Genomic DNA, 11680 nt, shown 5'->3' on the forward strand with positions numbered 1-11680 from the left:
CTTGTTTGTGGTTGGTTTTTTTTTTATTTTTTTAAAAGCAAGTACTTTAATTATTGCAAGACTTCCTTAGACAATCCAAAACTAGACAGAGACAGGATTTTAAGAAACTTTGCATATCAAGAGTTTCTGCTCTCAACCCCTCCTTGCGATAGGCAGATGCATTCACAAATCTTTTAGACTAATATGTTCTTTGTGTTTCTGCCTGACTGCAAAAAAAACCCAAAAAAACCAAAACAAAAAAACCAAAAAGCCAAAAAAACCAGTTCTGCAACAAAAGTCATCTGTGCTTTCATGAGGCTAAAAGCTGAACGAACTTTCTAGGTGGAAAATTTCTAATCTCCCTAGGCTAAGAAGTAAAATGCTTCATCTCATTTTCCCTTCCACTAATTAGGGACTTCTGTGGCTATTTCTCATTATCTGATTTCAAACCTTCGCTGGTATTAGATATATTCAGGAATGAGACTACATTGACACATTATGGAATCCATTTTTTGTCATAAAAGTCACACTTAAAAAAAATAAGGCAAGAAACAAAAACATTCAACTTTGTATGGTTAAAACCAGCCAATTCCATTTTTTAACCAAGCATCTTTCTGTTTAGTACATAAGAGTTCTAGGTTTTTGTTAGCATTGAAGTATTTTGGCAAATACCTTTAAAAAGTAACTCTTCTTAAAAAGAGTAGTTCTTAAACTTTTTAAAGTAACTCTTAGCTTTCATTAACAATGCATACAACATTTTAATTCTGCAAAAAATTAATGCAGACTATCATGATTTCTGTTAATATTTTTCAATGCCACAAACATCACTGCATGAAAATACGGCTGTTTGAAAAAAACAAACAAACAAAAAACCAAAGAGCGGGACATGACTTCTATACATAGTTTTACATTTTTATAAAATCTAGTCATAAAATGTTCATTTATAAATAGGTTTACTAAAAGCTTTTACCTTCTCAGCTGGATATATGTGCTGCCTCATGAACTGCTTGACCTTCAGCAAAATTTCTTGGCCTTTCCTACCTTGATGGAACAGCCCTCCAGAAATGCTGTGGTGCGTGCTGCTGAAAGATGATCTAGAGAAGAACGTTCAGTGCAATAACTACTAAACCAGATTTTCCCTCATAGTAATATAAGCTGCTTTATACAGCATTTAAGTGAAGACGTTGTAAAAGCTTTGCCTTGCCTTTGACCAGCAGTTTAGACTACTCTTACCTTTTTGAGAGCTCTAACCCTCTCTCTGCCAAAGGCTTCACCATCTTAGCAAATTCATGACTGTTCTCTGCAGAAGCATTTCCAATGAGATGTCTAGCATACACACCCTAAAACCAAATGAAAGGCATATATTGTATAATTAGGCATTTAAAATTGACTAATACATTGATTATTTCTTCAACTATCAAAATAACACTTAAATGCACATATTCTTAAAAGGAAAAAATTAGCAACCGGACAGATTTTACTGGGATATGTTAATTTTGTTTTTGTTCAATTTCTGATATACTGGAGATGTTTGGTTGCCGTGGTTTCAGTCCAGCCAGCAACAAAGGACCAGGCAGCCACTGGCTCACTCCTCCCAGTGGGATGAGGAGAAAATAGGAGGAAAAGCTTGTGGGTGCAGACAAGGACTGGGAGGGATCATGCACCACTTATGGTCACAGGCAAAAACCAGACTCGACTTGGGCAAAAAAACCCAAACCCGATTTATTCTGTTACAAATCATATCAAAACAAGGATAATGAGAAGTAAAACCAAACCTTAGAACACCTTTCCCCCCCCGCTCCTTCCTGGCTCAACTCCACTCTCGGTTTTCTCCACCTCCTGGTGCAGGGGGACGAGGAATGGGGGTTGGGGTCCGCTCATCCCACCTTGTCTCTGCTGCTCCTTCCTCCTTAGGGGGAGGAGGACTCCACAATCTTCCCCTGCTCCACCGTGGGGTCCCTCTCATGGGAGACAGTTCTCCACGAACTGCTCCAGTGTGGGGTCCCTTCCATGGGCTGCAGTCCCTCACAAACTGCTCCAGCATGGACCCTTTCACCTCCTCCCTCTCCTCCTTCACTGACCTCGGTCTCTGCATAGGTGTTCCTCTCACATTCCAATCCCCTCACTCACTACAGGTTCCCCTTCTTAAATCTGTTCTCCCAGAGGCGCTACCACTGTCACTGATGGGCTCGGCCTTGGCCAGCGGTGGGTCCGACTTGGAGCCGGGGAAGCTTCTAGCAGCTTCTCACAGGAGCCACCGCTGCAGCCAAAAACCCCACCACACAAACCAAAAACAGGCGTGCGCAAGAGAAAAAAAACATACCCCAGCTAAACCAAACTAAAGGCAAATCACAAAAAGTAGCAGAGGAAAAAAAAGAAAAAAAGAAACGTCTGCACTACTGCAAGCGAACTCAGCCTGCCGCTTTGTGTGGATTGTCCAGCTCATATTTCGCAAATGAGTTTCACCTTGTCTAGTGCACACAGGCGACTCATGGGGGGTTACAAAAGCGACCCAGCCTTGGATTGTCTTGAGACCCTGTCTCTCTGCAGAGGGAAGCTGTGTAGACAGCTTAGCCCTGGGTTTTCTGATAAGCCCTAAACTAAACAGGGCAGTGGCTGCACCATTCAAAGAACCAAAACCTGAACTGAGCCTTGAAATCCCTTAACAAATAGTATGCCTTGAGTCTCAATCCAACCACTATTCAGTTGCCTGAGCAAGCAAGGTAAAAAAACCCAAAACCTGGAGGGTTTCAGCTTTGGTTTCAAATGACAACCTTGTGTATTCAAACAATCACAGACCAACAAAGGAAAGATAAGGGGAAACTCCACTCAGATATATGTAGGCATTTAGGCACATATCATAATCCACTCAGACATAGTCATACACACCATTCCACAAGTCAGGGGATAAAAACCCTAAGATTCAGGTTGGAAATGGGGGAGTCACTTCTCCAACTATACAGTTGGCTTGTGAAGGAAACCCTTCCTCCCCTTGATCGGGACGCCAGTCAACGTAACTTCCCTGGGATTGAAGCCCTTACCTGGAGGGGTAAGTGAATATTGTTTATGCTTTAAGTTTGTAAACGCGTGTGTGCTTGTGGTTGTCTGTGAATCGCTTGTGGTTGTAATAATCTACTACTCTTGCCTTAAAAAATTGCAATAGTGCATTCGCCATTGTATCTGTAAAACCTGCAATAGTGGCGTGTTAAGTCTTTAAGTGAAGTTTGAATAAATCATTTACTTGAACCTTGCAGTTAAGTCTGTGAGTGAAGTTCAAGTCGTTTGGTTGAACCTTGCAGTTAAGTCCTTTTCCATCACATTACCCTTAAGCCAACCAACAACAGTACACACCTGTGATTATAATTAACTACCCACATACACACTCTTACTCCAAATCAATACCAGGTACCTTATCCCACATTAGGTATGCAGATCTCATGCTGCAACTCATTAAAATATACTTATGCACTACAATGGCTGAATATCTAATTAAACTGTTACTTCTGTTAACAATGAATCAAGGAAACTTATTTTCTCCCATAATCACATTTCAAGATTGGTCTCCTATACTCATAATAAGCTGAGTTCACAACATACCCTTTTTCATCTGTGGGTGGCACCAAGAGGATCTTATCTATCTATCCTGCTACCTACTTTCATGAGAGCTGCAGAAACTTAGAAAGATCTTTGTTTCTCTGTAACACAGGATTTAAATTAGCCAGAGAGTGCAAAAAGGTAATGACAAAACTGCCTGCATACCAGAACATCAGTAAGAAGAATCCACATATCCACTTTTTTTTTTGTAAAAACGTAAACATTTTTTCATAAAGCCTGCTTTCCTAAGAAGTCAGCTATATCTAACACAATGTATTTTATGTAGCAAGAATTCCATCTTAGCGAGTTATCAGTCATAAGCATCTAAGATACTGCTTCTAAAGGAACAAACTGAAATACAATGGTTCCAGTAATTTTTAAAATATTATTCATATGTTGAACAAGTATTACCAACTACAAATACTCATAATAAAATTATGTGACATTTCAGCAAACGTGAGTGTATTACCTGGGATATTGCTGCCATTTTAAAATATGACAAAGCAAGAAAAAAATTAAAGTTGGATAAAGTAGTGCTAACACCCTGGCAGCGGCAGTAAATGGAAACCAGTTCTTCAAATGAAGGAGTTCCTACAAAAAAAACCCCAAAATATTTTAGAATACTCAACATTTTCTATGATTTTTTCCACCTTATTCTTCAAATATTTGATCAGCTTTTCAGCTTTATGAGATATTCCATTTACATAGTCAAAAACACGATTTATCTTTTCTCATGACCTAAATGCGATATGAAGAGCCAAAAGGAAATAGGACTTGTCAGAATTCCAGATACACATAACACTTCCTACCACCCCTCGCCTCCACTCCAGTCAGGAAATTAATAATTAATTTCACCACCACACAGAGAGAGGTGGGGGGTAGGGTGGGGGGAGGTGTGTGGTTTGTTGTTTTTTTTTAAATAAATGATAAATTTACATTTAAATTCCAGTTTTCTTCCATTATCTCTAAGAAAGGTTCAAAATAAACTTTTACAGAAGTCACATACTGTGGCTAAGCCACAGCTTGTTAAAACAGGACTACCATAAACCTATCAGCGTGTTGCCTACAATGTCGAAAACTATGGAAAAGTTCAAGTGCAAAATGATGTGGTTATTAATTTAACTTTTTATTGTTGTTTATAAAGGTAACATATCAAATAGAAATCAACCCTAGAATTCATTTCAACAAAAATATTACAGTTTCATACCTATGGTGTCTTTGAAACACAAGACAGTTCCTTGACCGAAGTCCTTATTAGATGTAGGCCAAAAGTAGAACAGAGTGGCATATGCTAAATCTGCTAAAGGATTACCAGCAGTTGAAAGTTCCCAGTCCAGCACTGCCAAAACACGAGCCTTTAAGAAAAATAAAAACCTCAAGTGAATGCTAGAAGATAAATTCTCCCCATCCACAAATGCACAACCCACTTAACATCCAACAGCTCTATGCAGTTACTATATGTTTAAAATTAAAAACACACACTGTACCTGTCTACAGCAAAACCAGTTCCTTTTAGCACTATGTAAGGATCTGCAGAAAATTAACATTCACATAGTAGCAGAAAACCAGGCATTTTTCCAAAGAAAATCTGTTTTAAATCCTACATTTTTTGAGTAGCGTTCTTCCTGTCAGAAACTTCTAAATTCTTCTAGTCAAAATATGATTGAAATAAGATATCCTAAAGAACAGTAGTATTGACAGTTGGGGTTTTTCTGTTTCCAGTCCTGTTGCAGAGATATTGTTGCACAGTCCTTTTGCACAGATACTCACAGACCATGCATTAAAAACCCTAATTTATCACAATATTATGCATAGATTAACACTTACATGCAGAACTGAATTGCCTAAAGAGGACAGTCAATCACTGCCCAGACAGTGACATGAGCCTCTGCTGCAAGCATCCTTGCAATGGTGTCTTCAGCTGGATGGGTTGAGACTCCCCAAACTGTCGTTCTGATGAATTCTTATAATCCAGCTGGCCTGTCATCCTGAACAACCCCTCCAGTCTACTCATGATCCACGGCTACTTGAACTATGTGCAAAAGACTTTCCTACACAGTCATCCCTGCATGTACAGGAACAGTTTCCACAGATTATTTAAAATTACCTATGTACAGTTTGGTCAATTCTTTCAACTACTTCAGGAACAGCTGGGAGAGTCCCTGAGACTGCTCAGGGAGTCAATCAGCACATTTAAGCCTACAAACAGCGTCTAGCAACTACTCAATGCACAATAGCTGGAATCCCTGGGATCTGTTGCTCTGTTGTGAATCGGGCATTGCAGAGTCTTGGTTACAAATCCCAGGCATATCTTCTGGTCACAACACAGCAAATAGCATGGACAAAAATAATGAAAATGCAATTATGTCAATAGACAGGTAACACACGTTACTTCCGCAAACTGGGGGGGGGGGGGGGGAGCGGAATTAAAAAAAAAAAAAAATCCGTTTCCCTAAAGATGAATGAGGAACTTTCAGGGGTCTCTATGATCTACATAAGCTTCCCAAATAATCAGCTTTGGCAGATTTTTCTTTGCTTCCACTAGTATCACATATCATGCACTCAGATCCTATTCCAAAAGCCATTGTTGTTAACTGAAGCCATACCACAGATTTCAATGGGCTTCGCATCAGATGTTCATACAGTTTAATGAGGTGAGCCTTCAGTATGTCCTTAAGTTGCACTGAATTCAATAGGATTTATGCATATAAAACGTTTTGTTCCTGGACTTTGAAGTAGGGGCGAGAGCTAATGAATCAATTGAGTAACTAGCTCCTGCAATGAAAACCAGGACTGTATTAGTCACCTCAACACCATACACAGAGTGTAGAGAAGAGTTAAGCTTTCTACTGTTCCTTTCAAAGATGTATCATGCACTAAAATGCCCACGTATGTCTCATTACACAGCAGGAGTACAAACAAATGGAGGACCAAAAACTACTAAACATACACAAACATGCTTCAGATACCTCTGTTGGGTGGAAGATGATGATATCTATTCTAAAGTCCCCATGAATCAGGCTTTCTTCATTATCATCAGGTGGCAAGTTGTTTGCTAACCACTCAGCCAGCTTGTTCATGGCAGGAATATCTGTATGAGCAGCTGCACCATACTGTCTCTTCCAAGTTGATACCTAAAGAAATATGAACACTTCAATGGATTTTCCAAATGATTCACAAGTTTTTCAAGAGCCCAAAATTCTGAAGCGCATGCTTCTGGACTTTGACTATTGCCACGTTACCTGTAAATTCAGTAAAACCCAATACCTTTGCATTTGCAGATGTGAACCGTGAGATCAAAAGATGCAATGAAGACCACCTCTATTTTCTACTTCAATCCTATTCACATAGCCTAAATCTAATATTATTCCAAAAGCGAATTAATACCATTCTCCAAGTATAACATTACAGAATTGATCTGAATGTAGTAGTAACTTTATACAGTGCACAAATAATTGAAATATACGAAGGTGTTTAATAGCTAAAATATGATGGTTACTTTTACAAGTAGTTAATAATTAACAATTTAGCTTGCAAATCAAATAAATCTTCAAAGACCTGACAAAACAAGAGAATTTTTTGAAGAGCTGTACCTGTCTTCTGCAGTATCCTGGTCCTCTACCATATCCTTGGAGACCCAATGACTGTAAATCAAAGGAGTGCAACAGGGCCAAAGTTTCTATCATTGCAATATACAAAGCAGAACGCTCTGCTGGACCCACTTCAGGCATTGAGAGGTCTCGGAAGATGCGACCCTAAAAACATCGTAAATCAGATATTTGGTGGGATGTACACATCAGATGAAGAGAAGTAAAGCTATACATTTCAGGAGGAAAAACAAATGTAGTGAACCAACACTCCCTATGCAATCAAAAATTCCTTCCTCATTTACTTTATTCCTTGCCCAGGACAGATGAAGGGATTCACAGTAATCTCAGATCATCAGTATAAAGGATATCTATTGGAAGGCAATTAAAATAACAGATACATTCAGTAGATGAAAGTTGGAATTAGAGCACTCAAACCAGATATCCTCCAGCTTGAAATTACCAGGAAAAAAACAAATTTTACTGTATTGTCTCTAACAGCTAACTTCTGGAAAAAATATCGCTTAAGACCTTGGGGAGGGGCAGGCAGGGAGGGGAGGGGAATGGGTGGGTTCTATGTATAAAGAGGCAAACAACCCAAAGAAATTCACTTGCATTCTCCTTAAAAGCAGTTTCTTATGTGTAGAAGATGGGTGTGTTTTTCCATTTTCTCCTTTAATTTTGACCCTGCCAGTAACAGATTGGAAAAGACAGACTCTTCTCTCCTCTAAGTTGCTCAATTTCACTGGTTCACATGATGGCTTCAATATATTTACACAGCTAAAGCATCAACAGAACTTTTTTGCTGAAAGATTCTGCATAACAAATCTAGAAATCAGATTTTGTATTGTGTAACAGTTTATTCAACACAATAAACATATGATTGTTTTCTAAATACACAACATCTTTGTTAAAAACAGTGCACTGCTGTCCATATTAGAATGGATAGACTGTAAATTTACATCCTTAGAAATGTAAATATATCAGTAGCAAGGTTTCTCATTAAGAAATCACTTTGTTCTAGTCAAAACCAGAAAAATTCTCCATCTTTAATGTAAGAAAATTGCTTCAAATTCTTCACAGCTTTTACATTTTATTACTCTTGATTCATGGTTTTTGTAGGAAGGTTAACTTAATCTCCAGGAACCGGCCCACAAACTCTTACACTTCTAATTTCCCTGTGAATCTGATGGTAAGAGTAGGATGCAATGAAAGAGGTCTGAATTCAAATCCTCCTCCCACAGGAAAAAAAAGACATGATACAGCAGACTTATGCTCAGAATCACCAAAATCTAACAGAAACAGTATCTATTCAGCTACGGCACTCCCAGAGTGATGGGCCGTGGACAGAGCTATGCAATGTTCTTTCCGAAACTAGTGTTTGAGCTGGAATTCTGCTTGGTTTTCAATAAAAGGTGATTGTATGTAGATTCCTATCTTCAGTACTAAACAGGTCCCAGGATATCCAAAGATTCAATAAAACTTCATAGCCTGATTGTTCTCCCTCTGACTTGTGTATACTTTTCACAGAAGTAATATTGCCTCATTTCAAGACATCCTTCTGAGAGCTCATAACAAGAGCAAGAGGTTAAATATTGAGCTGAAAATTTTGACAAAATGGGAAATAAGTCCTGGAGAAGCTGAAATCAGTGACAATCTTTGATAGCTAGCATTTTTTAAAAATATCAGAGGATTATTTATGTTTATATCACAAGGCTTAGTAAATGCTGAATAAGACTCTAACAGAAAAGTGTTAAACAATTTAAAAGCAGCTTGTAGTAGGGAGAAGGAAAAAATCTTTCACATTGGAGGACCAACCTGCACATGCTGCATTACATAAAATTCTGTTCCAGTGATAGAAACATCACTGCAATACAACAGGGGCTCAGGCACCGGAAATCCAGCTGAAAATAAGGCTTTCTGCACACGATACTCTCTATCGATCTGAAGAAGACACAGAACTTAGGTTCAATGAAAAGCTCCCAAACATAAATGAGAACAGTGAATGACAATATATCCTCTCAAATGTTTATTTATGCGTCTAGCATAGAAAACCGGAAATGATCCAGTAATTCATTGCATTTCTAGACGCATTCAACAATGTGCGGCACCATCATGTACAGGACTTAGCCACCTGCATACAAAGTGTTTGGAGCTTGCTGAAGAACATTACTTACCTTGTGAGCCCTAGGTAGAAGAGGGCCATGGGGCTTCTTCCTGAGCACATAAGCCTGCCCACCCTTCTGAAGATAAAAGGTTGGATTTGACTGGCCTGAGCTACGAAGAGAAAGCTTATAATTACTTACAAATTCAAGTACTTACACATTTGCAAACTTTTAACAGAAATGATGCAAAATGCACTGTGACATGGCCTGAACAAAATGGCAAGACAGAGGAAAATGTTCTTCTCAAGAGCTGCTTTTCTTTTTTTTTTTTCCAAATATAGTCCTACAAGGATGCAAGTGGTAGCCTACAACATCAGAAGTCAGAGGTTCTACTCCTACCTATAAAAAAGATGTCTTCTTTCACTGCAGAGAGGTCACAGATACTCAATTTGTTCTCCTGTGAAATGGAGATAGCGTTTACCTCTCCTCCCTAAAGATATATCCTTAGTATTTTCAAGGTATGCAGTATATACTAACTTTAAAGCTTTCCGATTTGGAGGAAATTAAACAGAGCAGAATTCACACTAGCCCACAACTGTATCTGTCCTTTGGCAAGCTGTATTTTGAACATCGTAAGCATAGAGAAAGCTCTCCAAATAATTGAGGAATTCTAGTACCAAGCCTCACTGTATACTAGCCTGATCATCACATACATATGCTACGCTTAAGGGACCGCCTATAGTAACTGCAAAGTTTGACAAAGAATCACAGACATCAGACCTCTCAATCACATACACGTGTAAAAGAGAAGGACAACCTAGTTAAACCCTTCATAACACCTTGTCAATCATACCCCAATCAAGCTCACTGATCCTTATTTTCCTCAAGGCTCTGTGCCATTAATCTACAGGCTTTCCTCTCCTCATTCCGGATCATTTTTAAGATGCATTCCAACCTAGTCCAATAAAAGATTAGACAACTATCAGAAAATCATAATCAAGTGAACTTTTGCCCTCATGCTCCCCACAACATTTCCATTCTCCCCAAGGCGGCCAGGGCATAGTCCGTAATGCAGTTTAACAAGCGTTCTGCACAGACAAATACTCTGCCTGGCACAACAGAGATTTAGATTGGTGGAAGCCTTGAAGTGCAACCTCAAGACAAACAAAGTAGTAAAAGCATAAATACTGGCAATACTTTAGCAGATTTTACTATTAGCTACTCTCCTGAGGCCCCTCCTAAAGTTTCCTCAGTTGAAGTACATATGAGGAGTACAGCTGGGGATGTTTTACATTCGCATTAGAAGACAGTGAAAAATGGTTTACTCTTTCTTATTGATAGCTGCAGATAAAGCAGTTGGAATCATGTGTACAAAGGAAGGGATATGTATTTTCGCAACAACTTAACTTCCAATCGTTATCTCCTGATACGAGGTCACGCAGCCACGCCACTGATTTGCCTAATGCAAATAAACTAGATGTTCTGTGCAACAGCGGCTTTGGAGCCTGGGCGTAGCACCTCACTGGCACAGAGCATTGCTCTCCGGGCGTTAATGGGAATCTCAGCACAGCGTTACACTGTTTGCATGGATTTGCTTACCCGGCGATAACCTAAGGCACTTTAAATTGATGTCTTAAGCCACGTATGTGCTTCTGGACATTATTATCTGCCGTGCAATTAAAGATCAATCACACAAACTGAGATTGACCAGCAGGCAATGGAAAAATTGTGCGCACGCTCCAACGGAGCTCACCGCGTACGTGTTTTTTCCGCAGACAGCGGAAAGCCCACCCAACGCATCGCCCGCCTGCCGACGGCCAGCTGGGGCCGCAGGGTCTGTCCCCGCCAGAGGTCACCTCGGCCGCCGACGGTGACTTCTCCCGCCGGCCGAGGGACGAGCCGTGCCCTCGACGGCCGCTGCCGGCCATCACCGGGGCAGAGGGGCCTAACTCTGGCCGCCGTTCCCACCGGGCGGCGAGCAAAGCCGCGGCCCCTCTCCTCGCCCCGCAGGGGCGCACACACCCGGGGACCGCGCTCTGGCTCCGCGCCTGAGGGCGACCCAGGGGCGAGGGCCCGCGCCCACAGCCACGGAGGCCGCCACTCGCCCCTCACGGCGACAGCTAGAGGCCCCGTCGGCTGCCGAGCGAAGCCGGCCAAGCGGCCGCACAGGTACCGCTCCAAGCTGCCCTGGTCGAAGCGGTGCCGCCGCCGCCGCACCTCGCTGCTGCCCGACTCCCCCGCCATCCCCGGGCCCGGCCCGCTACGCCACTGACGGAGACGAGGTGCCCCGCCCCGTCCGGCGTCGCCGCGGTGGCCGGAGGCGGCCTGGTCCGTCAAGGAAAGAGTTCCCCGGCGGCGGGCCCGCGGGGCTCTCGGAGCCGGGAGGCTTCTCCCGGGGGTGGGGGGGGAAAGCGG

The 11680-nt window shown here is 41.2% G+C and overlaps 1 protein-coding gene across 1 annotated transcript in view; it reads right to left on the reverse strand.

The window, feature by feature from the left end:
* The window catches only part of ACAD11 (acyl-CoA dehydrogenase family member 11), a 34489-nt gene extending 22957 nt beyond the window's left edge, over window positions 1–11532 (reverse strand). Inside the window, 11 exon segments of the mRNA XM_075042046.1 lie at window positions 950–1073; window positions 1213–1319; window positions 4043–4164; window positions 4781–4928; window positions 6543–6707; window positions 7167–7328; window positions 8979–9104; window positions 9338–9477; window positions 9979–10010; window positions 10134–10220; window positions 11019–11532. Coding sequence (XP_074898147.1) covers window positions 950–1073; window positions 1213–1319; window positions 4043–4164; window positions 4781–4928; window positions 6543–6707; window positions 7167–7328; window positions 8979–9104; window positions 9338–9477; window positions 9979–10010; window positions 10134–10220; window positions 11019–11509 — 1704 coding nt within the window. The 5' untranslated portion in view covers window positions 11510–11532.
* Between the last annotated feature and the right edge of the window lie 148 nt (window positions 11533–11680).

The sequence above is a fragment of the Buteo buteo genome, chromosome 2 (genome assembly GCF_964188355.1).
Source record: "Buteo buteo chromosome 2, bButBut1.hap1.1, whole genome shotgun sequence".
Taxonomy (NCBI): domain Eukaryota; kingdom Metazoa; phylum Chordata; class Aves; order Accipitriformes; family Accipitridae; genus Buteo; species Buteo buteo.